This window comes from Ambystoma mexicanum, chromosome 12 (assembly GCF_040938575.1).
Source record: "Ambystoma mexicanum isolate Mex_15411 chromosome 12, UKY_AmexF1_1, whole genome shotgun sequence".
Lineage (NCBI taxonomy): Eukaryota > Metazoa > Chordata > Amphibia > Caudata > Ambystomatidae > Ambystoma > Ambystoma mexicanum.
In genome coordinates, this window is record NC_090936.1 from 1,063,255,127 (window position 1) to 1,063,278,560 (window position 23,434).

Genomic DNA, 23,434 nt, shown 5'->3' on the forward strand with positions numbered 1-23,434 from the left:
TCATTGGCCCAAAACTTTCTGGGCCCAATGGGAACATTGGAAAAAATGTCCAGAGGCAGGTAAATACCTCCAAATTACACCACCATCGACACACAAGCACTCTACACAATTTCCCCTTCAAAACACAAAAAACCTACAGCCACTACCATCAACCATGGTTCAAAGGCTCCCACCTCTCTATCAATCATGAAGCCAGAAACCTAGAAAGAGCCTGGCAAAAGAACCCAGGCCCGGCCGCAGAACAACACTCAAACTCTGTCACAACAAATACAAAACAGCCAAGCGCAATGCCTAAGCAACCCATTACTGCCAAGAGCTCCAATCTGCCACCATTCTCTCTCACACACACACACACTATTCAACATTGTCAAATCCCTCTCCAAACCACCATTCACTACTCCATCATTGACTACTTCAACTCCAAAATGCCAATCATCAGGCAAGCCCCCCCCCCTAACTTGCACACCCACCGCCGCTCCCAAATAATCAGAAACATGGGACACCTTCAACCCCACCAACACAGACACCCACATCACTGTTACTGCCAAAACAAAACCTTCCTTAGATGATGCATGTCCACATCAAGCCGCATCAAATTGCATCACCACCCTCACTGGCTCAACATTATCAATTCCTGTCTCTCACATGGCATTATCCCCTCTGCACTTAAAACTGGAAAAATCTCACCCCACGCCAAGCAAAATCTCTCAACCCCCATGTTCCCCTGAAAATGACCACCCCATCACCACCCTAACATACCGTACCAGAAAACTGGAACGCTTTGTCACTACCGAACTGCAACAACATATCACCCAAACAACCTACTTAACCCTTTCTAAACTGGCTTTCAGACCTGAACACAGCATTGAGTCTGCTACACTTCACATCCTTGATGGCCTATAACGAAGGACTGTGAGGGGTCAGAAATGCAAGGCGGACAACTTGGTAAAGGTTTTTCACAATTAGCCATTTTATTAACTTATATGGGTGTGATAAACGCCTTGCTATCCCTAACCTAAATAGGATTCTCCCATACCTATTAAAATAGAACTAAAGGAAAACACTCTAATAAAAGGAATACAGCCCTCGCACTGATACATACAATAAACTCATGAAGGTAGAATATGGCATTTCAGGTTCAACAAAATTAACAGTTGTACTCAACAAAAACCTGGTTCTTGGGTTTCCTTGTAACCTGGGATGAATCATCCCCCCCCCCCCCCCTTCAAAGCAGGGTCTCCAACCAAAGTAAAAAATAAAGTTCCTTTTTGTAAACAAGTTTTGTTCATAAAGTTCTCATTGTTTCAAAAGTCTTTCACTTGGCACGTGACAATGTTTCCATAAACACAAAGTCTTTTATCTTTCAACTGATATTCAATGTTTCAAAATCACTTCTCCTTCCTGGGTAATAAACACTTCCACTTTCTAGTCAGGGTGATTTCTAACACAGTTCATCAAACACAAGAGTGGCTTTGCCACTTTCTTTACTTCACAACCACAATGCACTATGTCAATGCCTTCCTCCTGGTTTACTAACCTGCCAGGACTACCACTAACAATCCCTTTCCTGGTATACTCATCTGCTACGATAAAAGCTTCTAAGACTACTTCAAGTACTCTGTGGTGAGGTTTGCTTCACACTTTCAGTAAAGTCCTCGACTTTTAACAACATTGATATTCACAACTTCTTCAGTGAGGACACAATACACATTGGTGCTGTCGGTTTCCCTGTTCTATTTGCCACATGCAATGCAGGTTATATTCCTCTCCTCCTTGATGGCTCTTCTAAGGAGGGCTTCTCTCCTGCCATTCTTGTTCTCTCAATTTCACATCACACAACTGTTTACAATGTCTCCTTATAACCTTTGTCTTTCTTTGGTTTAGGCTGTGCTTGTTGGCGTATTGTGTAATTATTGCCTCTTCCCCCTTCTGGGAATACTGGTTAAAATTTGTCTGCTATATCGTTCTCTTATTACTTGGCCCATGTGGGTATATGCTTTCTGAAGAGTTACCCCCCTCTTTACTTTGGCAATGGTGGCTATTGTTCTTCAGTATTGTTCCCTCTTTACCTTGGCCCTACAAGTCTTTATATGGCTTCAATATTGCCTCCTTTCTGTCTTGGCAATAATAATTGTAACCTTTCTTTTCTGGCTTTTCTTTTAAGTGATTGTTATGCCAATAAGACTTTCTTGCATTCGTTTGATATGCAAAATATGGATTAGCGGCCGGCGGTAGACTACGGAGCGTTCTGGGGTTACCTAAGATGGGCCAACTCACTGGTCTCTTTACACGCATCCGCTCAAACCTCTGCTTCTTCTGATGCTCTTCAAAAGTTCGACAGCTTTGATCGTGTTCCCACAACCCATGCCGCTTGGGAAAGGAGTCTGCCTTGCTCCTCCTGCACTTCGTTGTTCGCCAGCCACCGGAACCAGGCACGAAATGGGGAGACAATCTGTCTCCCAAGGGACAGCCTGTCAAAACACTGCTTCCCGCTGCTCGAACTATGCAGTGCAGGCTGAAGACCCTCTCAGGACCGACAGCCACTTCTACACAAACGGCTCAAGCATCTTCATTTCCCTGCTTCAACAGCTGCAACTGCGGCTTACTACAGCTCCACCTCCTTGTTCTAAAGGCCTGCACCTGAGGGAGCATTAAATACCTAAAAGTCCAGCTGGGCTGTGGGTCATTAGGATCATTTAACTGCACACTGCAATTTTGTGCCTCTGAGCCCCTCTTCCTTGTCCCAGTAATTGGGGCATTTTGAGAACGAACATGGCTAAATGACCTGTTCTGTGGGAAGGTGCCCACTCGAGAGTCGGCAGCCACACTTTAGGTCACTGTACCTTTCACAGTACCTCTTTTTCTCTGATTACTTTTTATATCACCGGTCTCCATCTTACTGTAAGGACTCTAGGGATTTTTGTAGTATCCTAGCAATTATCATCTATGTAGGTGTGTGTCTATGTGAGTGAGAGGTGGAGCTCGGAATGTTGGTGCGAGGCCTGGAATGGGGTGAGTGTAAGGGTTCCATGAAAGGACGGTTGGGACTGGCAGGGAGAGAGCCAAGGAAAGCAGATGCACATCACCTCATCTCCTGTCTTACTTTCCCACTGTAACTGGAACAATAAAGAAGACTACCCTTTTCATAATCCTGCCTCTGGTGTGGTTCCTGAGTATTCCTGCCTGTGTTCTAACCACACCAAGATACATCATTTAGCGACGAGGATCTTAAGAACCTGAAGGACAGTGGGAAGCAGTTGTATTTTGGAGTAGGAGATCCAGAGAGACGGAGAAGTGAGGCCTCAGCGGTGTAGGACCGGATGAAAAGCAGGGTCCATAGAAATTAAAGCAGAGGCAGTAGCAAGTGGAGAGCAGATGGGTCCATGCTACCTGGAAGTCTTGCAAGGACTTCGAGCGGTGTAAGTCCTGCAGGGTACAAGGAACTATGGCAGTACATCCTTGCAGGCAGCCATAAGAAGCTGTGATGTTGGCATGCAAACTGGAATATGGGCAGCCGCTAGGCCAGAGAGCGTGATGTCACAGTGGAGAAATGAATGCGGAAAAGAAAACATGCAGGCGTTTGAAGTTGCCAGCCCATGCTGATAAGGAGCAGCACATAAGGTACTGTGGGGAGAATTACGCGGTGCCGGACACAATTGGGGCCATGGAGAGGGTCCATCAGGGCTGTGGGTGGTGCGCGCGCCCAGCAGGCCCTCCCGTAGTTGCGTTCCAGCCTGTCTGTTGGGCTGGAACGCAAGGAAAAGGGGCCCGGCACCATCTTTCTCCATCTCTGTGTTCAGAGAAAGTAACAGAGGAAAGGCCTTTTGAACGTGCGCACGCTCGCACGTCTGATGTCATCCGCATGTCTTGTATGTTTTGTTTCCTGCAGCAGAGTAAAAGCTTGTTGAACGTGCGCTTGCCGGCACGTCTGAGCACCTCTGTATGTCTGGGAAACTTCGTTCCTGAGGGGAATCATGCAGACAGTAAAGCCCTGCTGTAAAAGATTTATGGACTGTCGGTTACAGTTCAGATGGAGGAGCATTTTGCGCGATGTTATTTTAAAGTCAGCGACCGTTTATGGATACGAACATGATGCTGGATGCAGCACCAGCCGAGAGAGTAACATTCATTGGAGATTTGAAGTACTTTCAATACGGCATACTTTGAAGTAAGAAGTTGGCATCAAAGTGAATGTTTTTTTTTTCTATTCACTGTGTTTCTGGTTCCAGTGGTCAGACTATGAAGGACATGGCAGCACATAGTAGAGGTGCTTTTAATTAATGCCCGTTTTATGAAGGTTAATTTTCAAATTGACGTTATGTAGGCTTTCAAAGTGTTTGATGCAAAGGCCATGGAACGATTTTGCTGCATCATTGCAAGAAAAGTGTTTTGTTTTTATTAAAGACGATGACTAGTTTATGGGGACCATAGAGGTCAAGAAACTAGTAATGGAGTTTTTATGTGTTGAAGCGGTGTTGTCGTGTGAATGCTTGCAATGGCACATGGCGAGTTGTGAGGGATAGGATGTTACTGAAGGGGAAGGTTGTCAAAATACAGATAGTAAATTTTGAAAATGCATGCACAATGTTTTTCTATTCATCCTGTACAGCATATAAATGGGGATTGTTGATGAATATGCGCAGGTTTGAAATGGGTTGGAAGAAGATTTCTAAATTGAGGTTTTATATGAAGTTTTAGCAAGACAATTATGCTTTTATTTGCTTTAAAGATGTTAATGTCCACAAAAGTTTCTGATGGAACTACAGGAAAAATGAAATTTCTTTTTACCTATGATTACAAAAATAAGGGATTGTTTTCAAAAATAAAAATGTATGCGTTAGGTGACACACTTCCAGAATGTGCCTGATCAACATCATGTCTGTGTTTATCACTCCTTTTCAGTAGGTGTTAGTGGGCAAATATTGAGTGCATGTGTAATGTTTTAATGCAATTTTAGTGAATTTACATGCGGGTTGAGGTTTCATTGATAGTATGCATCTGGATATGGGTGCATTGGGAGCATGCAACTGGAGGTATGTTGTGACATTCATGTGTATGTTGAGAGCGTGTGAGAAACGGCACGTTTGAAGTGAATAAGATTGCAATGGGTGTGTGCAATCGTGAGTACGTACGTTAGGAGGAGTCGGCGTGTGAGAGGTAGCACGCATGTAGTAGAGGGTGAGGATCACATGCTGGCCAGGTGTGATGCCTTATATAGACCCTAGGGAGACCGGTGATTGGAGGTAGAACGCAACAGAAGAGTTGTTTTTTGGAGTTTTTTTTGGAGATAGGACAGAAAGTTCCTATGGTAGGACACTATAATAGGAAACTATTAGGCGTAAGTAGTACGCGTGAAGTTATGGGAGTAGGCTCTACACTGAATATATTTAGTGCTTCGGTTTGGTCTCTTGTAGGATGTTATAGTGTTGGGTTTGGGAGTAATTAATTAGACTCATAATGTCTGTGGAGTCAGGTAGTGCAGTTAATGTGAGATGTTTTTTTCTGCTAATGCTTAGTTAGGTTGGAGTTGCTGCTAGTTGAGCACACACAGTTGAGATAAGTTTAATTGTCACTGGGGAGACAATGTATTTATAATTGTACTATTATCTACTATTATCTATTTAACATCGGAGAAGCACTACATTTTTTCCACCTTGTTGTGCTTGCACTGGGTTTCAGTGTTTTCTTTTGTAGCGGAAACTTTCTTCAGGTGCCAACATTTTTACATTTTGTTGGTGCTTGAACGGAAGTTTCATTTTGCACGGTAGTGGCTGTGCACATTTTACGCACCACGCCTTTTGTGGTTGTCGTGTTTTTATGTGATCTTTGTTTGTTAGTGGCTTTCCTAAATTTTCTTTTCTGTTTAATGTGAGGAGAGGGGTGGTGATGTTGTTAGTTGCTAGGATGGTTACAAGCTAGGTTAGTGATATCTAGACCTTAGTTATTCTTCATGTGTACTTTGTCTTTGATGATTATAGGATGTTGGATGTAGTGAGTTGCTCTTTTCACAGCGACGGGAGTGTCCTGTATTCGGGTGAGGTTGTGGCGGGAGGTGGCAGGTCCAGGGTTTGGGCGTGGCAGGCCCTTACAGAAGAACAGATTTTGTACAGTTTGGTTAGGTGAGTTAGATGTTGTTTTGCTCGAGCAGATTGTGCTTGGGGGTGGCAGCCTTGAGGTCCTGGGGGGCAGGCCAGGACAAAAGGTGAAAATGTACCTCAAGGGAAAATTCCTTTTTATACATGTATAGTTATACTTTTCCTTTTCTTTCAAAGGAGGGGGATGTTGTATCCTAGCATATATCATCTATGTAGGTGTGTGTCTATGTGAGTGAGAGGTGGAGCTCGGAATGTTGGTGCGAGGCCTGGAATGGGGTGAGTGTAAGGGTTGGGTGGTGTGGTTCCTGAGTATTCCTGCCTGTGTTCTAACCACACCAAGATAATTCAATTTTCCTGACCTGAGTCCCCTCTCATGAGATCCTACCGCAGTACACCACCCCCAGGGTCAGGATGAGGAAGCGTCTGCCTTTCCCTGGCCACGTGAGAATGTTCCCAGTCCAGGTTTCTTGGGATAATTGCCTTTGATTCATCACAGGACACACAGCACACACAACTCCACTCGTACTCCTCGACCTTTCTGCAGCCTTTGACACCATTGTTCACACCATTCTACTCAGAATCCTAGCCCACAGGATGAAACTCTCAGAATCCTTGACTGGTTCAGCAATTTCCTCACTGACAGGACACACTTTGTCTCCATGCCCACTTTTCGATCCAACCCTACCCTGATCAAGTATGGCTCCTTCCTGTCGTCACTCCTCTTCAGCCTATATGCTGAATCCCTTGGACAGACACTCGCACAACTCCCATTTCCACCAATAACCAGATAACCTGCAAATATATTTCCAAATTTTGCCTCCCCTCACAACTCAACACCTTCAAAAGCTGTCTGTTCACCATCCCCACCTGGATGGTCACCCACGTCTTCAAGCTCAACCCTTACAAAACCTGTCCCCCTAGACACAAAACCGAACTCACCCGCTGTTTCAAAGAACTTGCTATGGACAACCCACATATATCCCTCTCTGCACCTGCAAAATCCCTTGGCTCTACAACAGCACCCTTGATCCCTTACAAGCCATACAAAACTCAGCAGCCAGACTCCTCCTCCAACTACATAAGCATTCACGCACAACCTTAGCTGCCGTCCAGCTCCACTGGCTTCCCATACCCCATAGAATTGCCTTCGAAGGATTTGGTTTGTTTTCAATACCATCCACAACAAAACACCATCTTGCCTTCACAACAAACTCCGACCCATCACCCACACAAGAACCAGACAAGCAAGCCAGCATCTCTAACGCTGTCTACTCTGCAAATTGACATGCACACAAAAACAAGCAATTACCCATTAGGCACGCAGAGCCTGGAACACCCTACCTCTTGACATCTGCAATGCACCCTCCATCTCCGCTTTCAGAAAGAGCCTTAAAACATACCCATTTTCCCACACATAACCCTGTCCCTCCTGCTAACACCTGCCTATCCTAATCATCCTATCCTGAAAATATTTTGTAACTTCAGTTTCACTTCCCTCCCTTTCAAAACAGTTGAAGATGGTATGGTGTTCGGAGAGCCTCTGCGTAGGGACAGCACTGAATAAAAATAAATAAATGTGAGCATTCCAAAATTCCCCATATGAATAAATAGGACCAAGTCAATAGGCATAGCCGCAGTTCTACCCCAGTATATTCAGTTCTAGCCCACAGGTGCAGAGAACACAGCAGCTGAACACAGGGGATGCCACAGTAGACCTCTTTCGAAGAACTCGGGGGGCCAGGTTCGAGGTCCTGCAGCCCTAGAAAGAGATGCAATCAAGCAGGATTCTAGTAATTGCAAACGAATGCCAAAACACAGTTGAAGGGGCCCTGCAGAACCCAGTGATTACAGCTCTCATGGTAGTTATCTAGAATAATCCACCAACCAAGGGCCAAGAGGTAAGTATTTCCAGGGGCGGGGGTTCCTGTAAAAACAGTTTAGGAAAGTCCAGACAATCCAGTACATAATGCTCTTTTACGGTTGCAGTTTACACAATCCAGTCACACACTGGACTTGAACCCTGGACCAACAACGACCCAGGCAGCAGAAAAAAAAACAAATGGCCTTCATAGGTGTGGGACCCACCAGCCAGAAGTGAAAGCAATGGTGACGATGGCTCCTAGAAGTCATGGGAACCCTGAAAAGCAGATTCCAAAGGTTTGGAGGATAAAGAAGGGCAGCCAGCCAGCAGAAGATAGTCCCACTACGGAAACCATGGTGGAGGTAACTCAGGATGGCCCATATGAACAGGAGAGGTAGGGAGTTGGTGTCCCAACACCCTTCTGGGTAAAAGCAACTCCCAACACCAAGTTGAATGGCCAAGGCAGTAAAAGAAGAAGACCGCAATGTAACATTCCAAAGACCGTCCCAGCAATGATGTCCCCTCCCAGAATGCAAGAAGCAACAGCGGTTGAAAGAGGACAGGCCTGGAAGGACATCCTGCAGCTGAAAAACCAAAGCGGAGATAAGTATAGAGACACAAAGCCAAACCTGGTCTCAGAATTATAGGAGCAGCAGTATGGCAGCAAAACCTCACAAAAATGCAGCAGAACTGAGGACCGGATCTGGGTCTCCCCTGGCTAAGCCTACACACTCATGGGCTGGCTGAACAGTCGCACACCAGGGAACCCAACAAAGGCATTGGCAGCCAACCAATCAGTTGTCTCAAAAATCTGCCAAATGTTAGGCCAACTCCCACAGGATGCGCAGTGGCCTATTCAGGCCTAGGGACTAATACACACCAGTCCATACCATCGTAGAGGGTGCATGGCTGTGCTCAGAGTAAGCCCATGCATTCAGAACAGCCATTTTGGGCCTTCCTCAGTTTCCTAAGACTGAGATCGCCCAAAGACAACCTGGCTTGGAGCAGGATTTCAAAATATGTACATTAGTATCCCAAAGGTTCCCAAAAAAGGTACATTGAGCTGTGTGACAGGTGGCCTGAATGAAGCAGTGTCTCTCTTCCTACTTCAAGGGTTTACATTATTATGGCACAGAGAGCTATGGTGTGGTTCTTTAAAGTTTTAGTAGGATTGATGAACAGACAGGCATTGGTTGTAACACAGGAGGTGTACCACCTGGGGCTTGGGAAGGTGGGAAGGTGGCCCTAGGGCTGTCTCTCTCTGTCTCGCTCTTTTTCTCACTCTCAACTCCCTTGCGATGCCTGCCCTAGCCTAGGTGTTCATAACCCCGGTTAGTTTCTACAGCACTGTAACCCCTACTGTCTGTCCGCTAACTTGCTATTAGTAGGAGTCCCTGAGACACTAGCTATCTATCTCCCTCAGGGACTTCCTACCTATTTCTACACTACCACAGATGTTCATTCTAGAGGGTGGTGTATGTTTGTCTCCTGATCGTATCGCCCCCCCCCCCTCTCTCGCTTTACTCCTTCCCTTCTCGCCTCCATCCTACCAACTCCCACCTTCTCTTCTCCCACAACTCTTGGATATGGTTACCACTGCAGTCTCTACTTCGACTGCCCCTTTACTACCACACTCTATACTGCTATTGTCTTTTGACTTCTATGTTCTCCCAACTACTGCTAGTGCTCTTCCTACTACTGCTTATACAGGAGCTCCTCTCCTATCCACGAAACTTGGGGATGTGCTCACCCCTTCACTAAACCCGCTCTCACTACTCATCCCCTCCACACCTCTCTAATATACCCCGTTAAGATGTATTTCTAAAATGAGCGATGGGGGAAGGTTAGGTTTAAGACGACACGAAGCAACAACAGGTTCGATCCCCGGGTCCGCGCTTAGAAACCTCTGGGTGTTTACGCACGTTATAAATACGTAAGTAACTAAGACAGACAAAAAAAAAAACACAATTACGCAACTAAGAAAAACAAACAATTCCTGTAACAGCGCCTCGATGCCTGCGGGCTGTTTGAGCGCTTTATAAATGTAAAAAAAATAAATACTGTAAAAATGAATAGAACCAACACAATCCCAATGTCTTTCACTTAAGAAGTCCAACCATACGATGAATGTCGCGTAGTGCCCAAAAGTCACAGGTTCCAAGACCAGTTTCTCCAGGGAAGGTTTTCTCTGAAATGATGCAGTGGGCTTGTGGTGGCGATTTCAAACCATTCAAAACTATTTAAAAATGGAGTAACCTTTTCAACGAAGACTGGTACGTGTTCCTCTCTCTTCCAGTCCCAAGGCTAGCCCGGAGTTAGGATACTTGACCCAGGTTTGACGATCAAAGGTAAGTAAAGAGGGAGTTGGGCGACAAAGGGCTTTGCACCGAATGTTATCCTATGGAGGACAGGAACAGTTGCGTTTACTTATCCCTCCGACTCTGGTTTTCCCAGGTCACTTGATGGATCCATCCTTTGTTCGGGTGAGGGGTGCCCAGGGGTTGCAGGTTTCAGTGCTTCTTTCGGTCGGGTCCAACTTGAAGATGCAACACCAGAGGATGAAGCATGCAGGCTTTTGTGGTACAGTCCCCTTAGGAACACTTCACTGGGTGGAGGAAGGCGAGTTCCAGCAACGGTCCCCCTTTGCAGGTGACTAAAGGCTATCTTCCAGTAGCGGTTATAGAAGCATCTCCAGGACTGGTTCCCTTGATACTAGGATGCTGAATTTAGGGGAGAAGGCGACTTATGGCACATGCTGGTGACCACGAAAGTTTCGGGCTTGAATGTGGAATGGCAATGTCTCTACCAAGGTAGCCCATGAGGGAGCTGGTCAGTCCATCGGGCAGGGAAGTGACACGTTGTTGGGGCATGCAACCTCAAATAGGCCTTGAGACTTGTTGGTCCCACTAGTCCAAGGGCTAAAGCAATGACGAGGGTATTCTGAGATCTTTCAAAGCAGCACAGCGTCACCGGGCTAGGGACGGGAGAGGATGCTGGTCCATTGCAGAAGTCGCCGTCAGTGGGCTGTACTTCGTCGTAGGATTCTTGGCTTCAATGTAGATCTGAAGAATGTCTGCAGCAGTCCTCCTTTTGTCCAGATTCGGACCTGGAAGCAAATCAAAGCTCACCAATGGAAAGGATCTGACCCATTCAAGTAGTTGCCCAATTAGGGACAACTCCTGGTTTCACATCCGCCCAGCAGCCAAATCTCTGGCACCCGAGGGATGTGGATTGGGATCAGACACTCCCAGACCCCTCACTTGTGCTCACACACACACACACACAAAGGCTCACAAGCCTGCGAAAGCAGCAGCTTTCTAGGGCCAAGTGCATGACCCTATATAAGCGTTCCTGGAAGAAAGCCAAACTACAACATGGCCACAGCACAAGGGGACAAAAACTTTGTCACGGCCACTTCTTTAGTAGCCATTTGTGATGAACGCGTAGTGTACAAGTGAAATAAAGTAAACATTATACTGCTTCCACCAGCTTGTCTTGGGCACATTTAAAGAGTGACCAAACGCACAAAAGATTAACAGTTATGGGAATACAAAATATCCCGATTGCACTGCATTGTAAGGTGATGTGTACAATTGCCAAAATATAAGAATTGCAAAGAGAAACAGTTTCTCAGTACTGATGGACTAGTCGGTGTTAGGCAGAAACCTGTGCAGTTCCCTTAGGGACCACTGCAAAAAGCTTAAGACTACAGGTGTTGTTAGTAAACCCAATTGGTAGCAGTCTGTACCACCCAGATTTACCTGGTAGCTGTGGCTGAGCAGTCAGACTTCTCTCAAGAAGAGTTAGGCAGTATATAGAGTATACACATTAGGTACAAAAATACAGTAGCACAAGCAAACACTGACCAGAGCTTTGGTATAAAAGGATATACTTCACATTTTTCTCTCAACATATCGAGGACATTCCGTGGTTTCGGACAATACACCAGATCAAAAGAGTGAATCCTTTGGACGATTGGGCCATCTTCGTACCAGCAAAACGAGCCCTTTGGATTAAATTGTTGCAGTACTTTCCATCCTTGGGACAAGCTTTCTCAGGATGTGCTTCATTGTTTGGTTAAAACTCTCCACCAGCCCATTGGTCTGAGGATGATACACCAATGTTTGCTCTTCCCTCATGATCTCAAGGCCATCCCGGGGATTCCAAACAAATACCAGCTCCAAAGGCATTAATCCCGTGGATGATTTGGGCATCTTCGTCTCCTCCAAAATGATGCTTGAGATTAAATTGTGCAAGTGCTTTCCATCCCCTGGACCTTCTTTCTCAGAATGTGCTTCATTGTTCGATTAAATATCTCAACTAACCCATCGGTCTGAGGATGATAGCCTGATGTTCTAAGGGTCTTGAGCTTCATGAGGTCTCATTTCACACATCAGCTTGGGCATGAAACTGCTTCCCTGGTCTGTGAGTATTTTCGTAACGGAAGCTGACCTGGGTCAAGAATGGAATGAGCACCTATATTATAGTCTTGACGGTAGTGTTCCTCAAGGGAAAAGCCTCCGGATATTGGGAAGCATAATTTAGGTTTAAGAGGATTTACTTTTTTTGTGCTCTGGAGCATTTGGATCTGATATAATTAAATCTCTATGCTATGCAGTGTTTGGACAGCAGCTCTCGGTACGTCATCTGGTGAATGTTTTCTAGCAGATCGTGCCGACTGCACAGAACTGTTTGATCTCAACATACATGCCAGCACTTTGGAATCTGCAAAGTATGTTCTTCTGTGTTTTCTCTAGGCCCAAATGTCCAGCTGTCAATTTGGAGTGGGCTGACTCCATCACTGCATTATGGAATTGTTAGGGACCTAGAGCTGGTAATAACTGGTACATTCTCCCCTTGGATTCACATCCGCTCCCTATAGGAGTTCCTTCTTGTCAATGGAATTGGTGGTCTTCGTGGTTCTGCTCTCAACTTTGGAGACCTGGGCTTCTGCAACTCCATCAATGCGAGACCTGGGCCTCCAGGGGGACAGGAGTCTTCCCTCTGGCCCACGGCCATTTCCCAAAACCCAGCTTTGGACCTCTCGGTATTGTCCAGATCTTCCACTTTTTTAAACTCTGGAATCAATATGCTTTCACCAGTTGGGCTTTAGTTTGTCCAGGTTTTATGACATAGTCAAGGTTTTCCCAGGTTAAAGGGGACTACCTTTACCTCCCCTCAATGGTCTATGTCAATGACACCGGCTCCCACATCCATGTAATGTTTTGGGCCAATCCTGAATTTGGGGATATCCACCCAAATGTCCCTTCTGCTACTCACTCACCCCTCAGTCCAGTGTTCACTAGGGCCTTACCCCGGGATGGAACTAGAACCTCTTCTCCTTATAGGTCACATCCCGCTTCTCTTGGTCCATTGGGGACTCTGCAATCTTAGTCTGTCGCACTATCCCTAACATCTCTTTGGCTGTGGGTGATCTCAATATCGGAGTCTGAACAATCCCACAATGGGACACAGATGGCTTCAAGACACACCAAGTCTCGAAGACAGTTTAAGGATTTTTATTAAACGTTTGAGTAGGATCCCATTTAAAGGCAGTCCTAAACTGGGGTCCCTCCAGAAGGATCGTAAGAAGTGGCATTTTCCAATCACCCAGGTATCACTCCGTCTTTGCCTCTCACTCCTCATCCTGATGTTGTTTCTTTCTTGTAACTTTCTTCTACTCTCCTCCCATTTCTCCTCCCACTTTCCTCTTTATCTCCCTCTCCCTCTTTATGTGCCTCAGATAGTCTTCCATGTCTACTGCTGTCTACTGCTGTCTCCTTTGCTCCCCGATTACTCTCTACTCCCCTCTCTACTACTCTCCATACCTTCTACTGTCCACTATCCTACTCTCCCCTCCACTACTCTCCAGGCTCCTTCCACTACTCTATATTCTCAGCCCACTACTCTCCACTCTCCTCCAATTTCTCTCTCCTCTCTATACACTCCACCCCTTCTTCACAGTCCCCCTCCTTGCACTCTTTCATGTTTATCACTCAACCTCCTACATTCCAACTTAACCTCACTCACTCCCCTTTCTCACCATACATGCACACCCAAATACCGCTTTCTCTCAATAGCTAATGCATGAAGTTGCACACGCTCTCTGTAATCTTGCATGCTTGCTCAACCATTGTTCTGTCGCTTGGTCCCTCAATTTGGCTCCTCCCTTGACCTCACCTGAAAAACCCACACTCCTCGGCTCTCTGCATTCCCCTTTTTTCTGCTTCTCTCCTCCCCCTACTACTGTTCTTGGTGCTCTATCTGGTCTCCCAGGCCGATTTATGTCTTGCTCTCCCCCCGGGGTAGGGTCATGCAGGTAAATGACTTTATGACTTTAAGGAGCCTCTTAAGCCCTCCTCCCTTCTCAAACGTGGGTCGGCCAGTATTTGTGGATGGCTTCCCGTGACCAAAATAGTCAATGTCCAAGTCTTAAATCAGGCGGTCTGGAGAGTCCTGTTCGCTGGTCTGCTCCATGTACTGCGCTGGGGCCTTGGTGTTCATCGCCGCTTCAGCTGCAGGTTGGTTGTGTCTTTCATTTTCTGCTGCAAGGACTTCTGGGCTTTCCAGTCCTGGAAGGGAAGAGAAAAAGACTAGCGAGCATTTCATACGGCAGTCATACAACGATCAAAAGTGGTACTTGTAATCGGGCACATGGAGAGGAGACAGAGACTCGGGCCCTCCCAACTACCTTATCCTGCCTCTAGGCAGTACTGGCTCTGCAAAACTACTTGGTAGGCTTCCTGCCCCGTGTTGAGGTGCCTCATCTCGCTGCCCCCAAGTTCCCTGTTGCATATAGTAACAAAAACAAAAGAAACCAAAGCATTAACAAAGAGAATAGGGTGTACTTTTGTAGGAGCATTTGGCAGTTTTTTTTACATCTTGTGCCCAGATGTTCACTTAATTGTCAAGGTATTGTGCATCTCAGACTGTGAAATACAGGCCTTCACAACTGCAGCACATGTCCACTGTGTATGGTGCAAGGACACACTAATGCTTTCCCTATCCTTTAGGGTCATACATTTCACAACATTCTGTCCTGTTGCACTGAAATACTTGCATGTCGAAGAACACAGTGTTAGGAAACATTTCCTTCTTGCTGCTTTTCCTCCATAGACCTCTATAAACCCCCTCGCTCCTGCTTTTTGCTGTTGTTTTGAACCTGTCCTGACTTTTGGAGGCTGGTGAAGCTTTTTACTTCGCTTGCCTTGATAAAAATATTGGTTTGAGGGCACTGATCAGTCCCTATAGCTATCAATGCAGCACTCTTCACTTTACAGTGAGGTGTGGTAGGGATACGTTGTGTCCTGTAACTTTGTTTCTGGTAACTTTGTGGTTGCATGATGTGTCAAAGACAGACTGGTGGCAGCAGATTATTTTCCCCACTCTTCTTTCTTTTTATTCTGACATGAAATTTTCTATTTAACCGCTTAATGCCTTTAGAGTACCTTTAGCTCCAAAATGGCCACACCGCAAGATTTTCTCACCTCAGGCCATCTTGTTTTTTGGCCTTTTTCATGCCCTCCCAGGGCCAGATTTTCCATACATGGTAAGCCCTTTCCCATGCAAAGTGCCAGCTTTCTGGGTCAAAGCAGCAGTATATGTTTGTGACCGGGTTTGAGACTGGGAGGGTCCATGCCAAAGTGTATCTGTTGCTGGACAGATGCAGTGGCCGGAGTCTGGCCATGATTGGATATTCCCTGCCAGTTTGAATGGTGCAGATTCTTACCGTTGGTGGGAACTCCAGCTCGAATCCTGTATAAACGTTTTTTTCTACAGTCATTCTTCAGATTTTCGTTGGAGCCAAACTCCTAACCAGGAGGAACATTCTGCTGAAGACCTGCAAATCATCTGTGCAGCCATCCAGCATTGTCTTCATCAACAGTCCCAGCTAGGCCCTGCTCGTTTGCTGATTTCCAGAAGGCCTTCATCTGTACTTCGACCTTTGGACAGGTGTCAACAACCAGTCTCAACCCCTGCTTGAGGATCCTGCAATTGCAAGCCTTTGGAAGTATCCCAGAACAATCTGGTGTGCTGACAAGCCTTCTCGTGGGCTACTTCACTGCATCTTTACCCTTTTGTTGTTCAGAGATGGTACTCCAAAATCCTTTGACATGTGAAACAGGAGACTCTTCCCCGTCCCCCAAACCCCCAATGCCCTCTTCTCACTCTGGAACAAAAAGGACCAGTTTCTTTGTTTCAGCCACAAGGGTTGACACCTGCCTTTTCGTTTCAGTAGCCATTGCTGCTCTTCGACTCCATCGTGTTCTGGGGGTCCTCTGAGGTGATCCTTTCTTCATTGTGCCAAGGTCATCTTGCCATAGCGCAGAACCGTCGACTAACTGGCCCTAAATCCCGATGTCGGAAGTGACCTCTTAACCAGTGACTCCCAATCCCCTCCGACAGAACTGATATTCTTGGCACATGGGTCCCAGAGATTTTTAAGAACCCCCATAAGTGGCTCCTGAGTGAATCTGAGTACGGGGAAATAGTACAAATACCTTTCCTTTAAACCCCCACCTCTACAGGTCGTAATGTCCTTACCATATCGCTCCTTTGCCTGACTGTGAACAGTGTAGTCTCGGTTCTAGTCAAGGATCCTCCACTGGGCTTCCCCTAAGGTGGTTGGATTGGGAGAGGGTCTGCTAAGAATTATCCTGCATTTGTTGTTCAACTTTGAAACAATTAGAACTGCCTGTGTTCGTGGCCAATGCATGTTTAGTCTCCTTCAAAGACTTCAAGCCTCCTACAAGGAGTTGGACTGGGGCTTGTGACTTTGTAAGGGCACTAGGCCCATCTCCTCTGGCTAGGTGTACAGTGTAGCGCCTTATTTCTATAAGGCTGTGTGTTTTTTTTTTTTTCCTACATATAATTTGTCTAATTGTGGTTCTTACTGACCGTGTTCAGTATTCCCTTGCTTTGCTACACTGCATTTGCAAAGATTGTTTTAACTGTGTTCAAAAGTAATGTTTTGACGCTTTGTAGCCAGGGCACCACAAAAGTGAATGTGTGTGTGTAATGATCCCCCAACAACGGTCTCTATATGAAGATATTAAATTGACCCTGCTTGAGGGTAACGGCCAATTCCTAAATAATCTAGAAAGAATGGTAATGGAAACCCTAGATAATTGCCTACGAACAACATCTGATCTGGTGGTCAACCTGGTTGGTGTTAAGAGGGCCATAATTTGCAGTGATTGGATAGAATGCGCTATTGCAAGTTACACAATTGCTTTTCAAAACCGGACAAACCCAGAGATGTTTTGCTAACCTATCTGTAGCAGTTTCCCAATTCCAAATGAAGAGCTGAATTCCTTTGGTTTTGCTTAAATCTTACATCCACAGGTAAATCATGGCAGCGCGGGACAGAGGGTCTAATGTGGGTGCTGACTGCTCACTATGTGGCAGAAATGTAAGTCAGACTTTACAACACATTTTGATCTCTAGTTTGGCTGTCCAAGAATCGAGACTCGCACCTTGAACATTTTGTTGATCGGCCCACCTGGCTGAATACTGTTGATGCCTGGAAAAGAGCATCTTCGGATCATGACATTTTCTTAACAATAGAAATTTTGAAGTTTTTGTGTACTATGGGTTTTATTACATTATGCAATTATAAAATCTGAAACAAGATCAGAGGATTGGTTAGGAATATGTCTGTTTTTGTAATTTAAAAATGTTTTGATTTTGTGTCTTCTCTTAATGGTTCTTTTACTGTAAAAATGTCTTACTTTTAGTCTTCTCTACATTCTGATTGTATGCTAATTGTTGTTGCTATCTGCCAAGTCAAACTGTTGACTAGAACACAAACATTGTTTAAAATAAAGTAATGGTGTATGTTTAGTGTGATACTTGCCTGTGTTTTTTAATTGCAAAGAGTTGCTTCACTAAATAATTGTATATGTATGCATTCTGCCTAACTTGAATTATAAAGGCTGCTCTTTTTCTGCTTAACGGAACCCTTCACCCATCTCACGCTCTCCCAAGTCTAAGAACGCTACCGTGATAGTTTTGCTAGACGTTGCTGGCTTTCCCTGTTCACCAGAATAAAGAGGCCTCTCAGAATCTGTACACAGGGCTGTTTCTGAAAATCCATCTGAACACAGCATGGAATGTTTGGTGTTCAGTGTTTATCCAGACAAACTCATCTACCATAACCAAAGTTGGCAGTGGGCAGGTATGTCGCCAGTGAAATCTAAAAGAAGAGTTAAGATGTTTGTTTCTTCTTTGCATTTACATTTCCCTGCCCTTTTTCATTTCTCAAACATAATGAGAATTGTTATCTTGGTTTTTACCTGCAAGCCATTCAGCCAATCTTTCTGGCAATGGTTTGAGTTTGAGACAAAACCTGTGGAAGAAGATGCCAGTTTGTGAAATTGCGATGTTATGTGGGGTAGGTTGTATAAAGAGGCAGTTTGTGATTGCTTGAGAATCAGACTGAGAAATAGTACTTGTTAATGGTTTCTTGGTTACATCAAGTGATCTATGTGCTAACGTATTAATTCCTCCTTTAGGTTTGAGTCCAACAGAACGGGACACATTGTGATCAACAGTCTTTGTTTATCTAATGGAGGTAATCATTTTGTTTTCATTGCTGGGTAACCGGTTTAAGAATAATCCGTTTTTATCCTTAAAGGTGGACCTTAAAAGGTTTGCAAAACTCTGAACACAATGAAGTGCATGTTTTGTCAATAGATGTACTATTTTTGTTGTTGTTTTTGTTTGTTTTTTTTTAGAAAAAGGAGCATTCATCTTTAGTGAGTCGCTAAAGTGACCATAAAGAAATGTATACATTACTGGCATACATTGGTCTCTGATTGGCCCATAGTAGACCCTCGCACCAATTTTTAAAAATACATTCAAATCAGTGATATTTTGAGTGCTAGTTACACCTGATTTTTAAACATATCTTCTACTTTATTTTTTGAAGAAAGCCTTAATAAAGTGCAATCATAGCTCTTCTGCAACCTAACCATTGAAAAACCTGTACTTTAAAAAAAATTTAAAAAAAAAAGAAAGAAATGAAGTAAAGGAGGGGTAACAGAAAAGGGGCCAGGATAGCAGCGAGAGGGCATAACCTTCAACATTTAGGAAGGAAACCACCATCTACTAATGCCCCAGTCGGGTCCAGCAGTCTGTGCCTTGGCACCCTAAGTCTCTCCACATAAGATGTCACCAGATTCCAGATAGTTGCAACTGATTTGTGCACCATCTGGATGCTGCAACTAATTTTATACTAGTACTTTAGCCTGGTTGGATGTAAATAAACTTATGAAATTAATCCTGTTTAATAGAGTCCTTTTGTAAATCCGTCTTAGGCTAACAAACCGCACACTATAGCAAGACTGGCCTCTCCGGGTTTGGTGCTTTGATAACAAGTAATTATATGAAACAGTTACAATGTATAACTCTTTCCCATATTCAGCAGTAACTAATATACTTTACACTATAGTATGCCATCAGGCCCCATGAGCTGACATGACTCATATAGCACCTACTGTAGTATGTACTCTGAGGACATTCTGGGATGTTTGATGAACCATAAGGCATAATCACTTGTATTCAAGAAAGACACATGGGTGTAATACACTACTGGTGGTCTCATCTACTGTGTTGGAGGGTGAGATGGGGGTCCTGCCACATCTCGAATAACATTGACTTGTAAAGTAATGGAACCCAAGCGTAGACTCTAAAATGAAGCTATTGTTCTCAAGTTGCTGTGTTTTCTCCTTCTCCCCATCCACCTCCCTTCCATAAAAGGGGAACAAATGCAAAATGAACCTTGTAGTAAAGCGGTAGACTGTATGCCCCACCCAAGATTTCAACAATTGCTTTATTCTGATTGTTTGTAGGTGTCGCTGCTGCAGTGTATATCTTCAATATTTAGGTCCACTTGCAGACTGCTGTCCACCCTGTGACCCGACCACCAGTCACTTGATCCCACCCATAGTCAGAGCCCACGCTTGCATAAAACCAGAACGGAGGCAGTATAGCACCCATGGGTGTCCATTTTGTCAAAATGGCCCCTGCCTTCTTTTTTCACCATTTTCTGTTGGTGAGATCTTCCTTGGCTTTTACTCTGTGTGTTGTGTGAGGAACTCATGGTGGCAACAGGTAAGGTAGACACAAGTGATTACAGTTCAAGGGTGTTTATTGAACAATGAATGCTGTATGCAGGTTGGCAAAACACATATTCTACACCTAAATCTAAGATGGGAGCAAGCGTCGACCATCAAATGAAAATAAGGCAGTCCTAGTGGCATTGTCTAAAAAAAAAAAAAAAGGGCCTATACTAAGAAACCTATTGCCAAACCTCACAACTAATACAAGACGAGGGTGTGGGATAGTTTTCAAGAAAAGAAAGAAGTGTTCACAAATAATATGTCCGGATGTGGTAGCCTGGGTCTCCCTTCCCCACCTTTTGCACACAGGGTAAGGTGGTATCTTGGAGCACACTACGGTCTCTGGCTTCTTCAGCACGAGACGACAAGTTCTAACCGCCGATGGCCAAGTCTCTTTTCACTTTAAAGTCTCTTGCCTTCGTGGGCCTGGTGTCTTTAGCTAACAAAAACAAAGTTCCTTTTAATAAAATGAAAGTTTTTTTTAATGTTTGCTGGGTGATGGGTTCACCCCTGGGTCCCGCTCTTCTGGGCGCTGACTCTTCTTTCCTCTCTGACGGGATTCACTTCCCTTGTTTTCGCAATGTCTTTTCAAACAGTTCCTTGTGGACATCCCTCTATCGGGTTTTACATCTGTCAACACTGTTTCTTGGGACTTGAGACTTTGCCCCTCTTGGGATTCGCTTCCCTGGTTTCCTCTCACTCTTGGGATTTGCTTCCCTTTCTTTCACTTAGTTTGCAGATTAAAGTCTTTCGATTGTACTGAGATTTTGCTTGACCCTCAGTATGACCACTTTGAACTATTTCGCTGGCTCTCCTATGGCCTGCTGGTATCTGTAGTTTCAATGCAAAACAAATGGGGTTCAGCCAGAGTCTTTCACACGAGCACCCACGTGGTGCCGGAACACTCTGCAGCTGGTCTTGAATATTTGATTTTTTTTGTTTTATAGTTTCACCTCTGGGTCTCCCTCAGTTGGGCTCGGACCCCTTTCCAGGTTCACAAAGGCCGCCTCCTTCCGGGACGGACCCTGCTTGCAAAAGTCAAATTTTTAACAAAAAAAAAGGTTGTCGGACTCCTAGTCCCAGAATGCACTTGGCTGATTTTGCTCCCACTTCCTTTGCTCCCTGAAATGGCACTTTATCGTTGGAAGCTGCAGGGGCTAAAAGGGGATGTTTGAAGAGGCCAGGGCCTCTTCCTCTGCCCCTCGGAGACCTGGGTTCGCCCTGCCTTGCCTATGGGAAGTGCTTAACTGTTGGTACCTTCAGGCAATACTAGCTGCCCCTGGTCTTGCCTTCTGGAGGGTTGGTTTCCTCCTCCACACTGCAATCTCCTCTCTGGTAGCAGAGCCAGTGTCTGGGCAGGGCTCTCCTTCTCCTCCAGGTCTCCCAGGGTGTCTCCTTACTTGGGCTCTCTCCTGGTCTCCGGTACCTTCCAGCAACCCTGACTCACTCACAATCCTGTTCCTCGCTGCTGTTTTTATACTCCCAGCTAGAGTTAATTGGAGTCGGGTGTGAATAGTTGTCCCTCTCTGCCTGACCTTGTTATCGGGACAACATGGAGACTGCCCATAGGAATCCATTGCCCATTGATTTGTATGGGTAATCCTCATGACTCCCATCTGCCTCGTCCTTGTGGATTTCAGTGGGGGAATGGATTTATGTGAGTTGTAGTATTGTGGCGAGGTAAAATTTGTGGGCGTGGTGACATCCGATAAAGGCTGATGGCATATTGGGTAGGGGTGCATTGGAAAAATTGGAATACTGCGTCCCGTCTAGGGTATTCCCATTAGAATGACCCCGGACTCCCCTACCCGGGTGATCCTCCCACACTGGTCCACTCCCATGTTCTGGATCCAAAGGTGATAGCCGTACCCTGGCCACCCGAATAGAGGCTTCTCAGGGTCCAAATGGGAGACTACCCAGAGGTGTCTGAAAGTTGAGACACGTTTTAGCCTCTTGCGTGTTTCGCCTTTGGCAAACTTCAGTCCTGAAGCCTGCCCCTGGCTACTGTGTCTGAAAGGACAGGATGTGAGGGAGGGTCCCGAAACTCCCCTGTCCTTTGCCTCTTGGTGTGCCTGATCGAAACCAGTCCTGATTGGCTGGCATCCTGCTCTGTGATTGACAGCCTAGGCTGTGCATACATGGGGAAAAACTGCTTAAAGGGTGAGGGTTTTGGGACTGTGGGCAGAGTCGACCGCTGGAAAAAACATCCGATGAAGAAACCATGAAGAGAAGCCCACTGCAACCTCCTGGATCTTGAATTGCCCGGAGAAGCCCTGCTGCTGTGCAGACCTCCTTTTTTGAATCGACAGAGAAGCTCCAGAAGGGACAACCTTTTCCCTTGGGTTAATAGGACCAACTAACCCTGAGACAAACTCCACTTTGGCGCAATCCCTGACTTGCTGTGCGCCTCCGTTGCTGCAGAAGCCCAATGCCAGAGGTTGAGTGTCCATAACCAGGTGCAACATCTGCCATGGAACAAATCCAGCTAAAAGCTCCAGCAGCCTCCTAAGGACACTCCAGAAGCAGGAAATCCTGATCCAGAGTCCCCGCACCAGAGTGCCGGACCGAGGGAGCAAGGAAATTCCAACTGGAGTAAACCGTTCTACATCAGTGCTGTTTACGAAGTGCTGAAACCGCACAGTGCCGCTAAATCGAAGAGAGTGCGTAGCTGCCGACGACCTTCCCGAGTACTGTCGCTGGAGCCCTCCAGACGTCCTTCCTCTTGTCCCCACGACTGAGGCTCAGGAACCAGGGTCTGCTTGGCTGTAGCAAGACAGAATCCAGCTGGACCACTTTGTTCTAACCAGAGGTACTGTTTGAGGGCTTAGGGGTGCTTACCTCCTTGCCTTAAGTCATGCTGTCTCACTTGAGATTTGCACTTGCTTAATTTTCTGCGTTGATTTCAACTCCCCTTTGCGCAGGCTTAACAGCTTGTGTGCCTACAGCGATTTTTATTTATTTATTTATTTATTTATTTTTGAACTATCTGACTTTTGTGAAAGACTCTTATCCAAGAAGTGCATCAGAACTATAGACTGTCCAAATGAGTTTGGCTGACCTGGCTCCCTAAAGGTACTCTTCTGAATCCATTGACTTGGCATTGCTTTTCCCCTCCATAGGTTGTAGCTTGTTGAATACTGTTACTACTGGGAAAGGCTTACCTAGATTTCACTGGAGTATTCAGTGGTCCTCACATTGTAAGAAACTGTTCTAACCTTCCTATTTTTTCCCTAACCCTTCCTTCCTGAAACTCAGAATCCGAAAAGTATATTGGTGTGATATATTAATACAATACTATTCTTGTTATTGAAGTCACTTCAGGGTGTAGGAGAAAGGTATGTGCATCCCCAAAGAGT

General features: G+C 45.4%; 1 protein-coding gene across 5 annotated transcripts in view; it reads left to right on the forward strand.

The window, feature by feature from the left end:
• MEST (mesoderm specific transcript) overlaps window positions 1–23,434 on the forward strand; it is a 272,991-nt gene that overhangs the window by 105,152 nt on the left and 144,405 nt on the right. For all 5 annotated transcript variants that reach the window (XM_069629615.1, XM_069629618.1, XM_069629614.1 and 2 more), the window contains exon 6: window positions 18,471–18,529. In XM_069629615.1, the coding sequence (XP_069485716.1) occupies window positions 18,471–18,529 (59 nt within the window). The remainder of the gene's footprint in view (window positions 1–18,470; window positions 18,530–23,434) is intronic.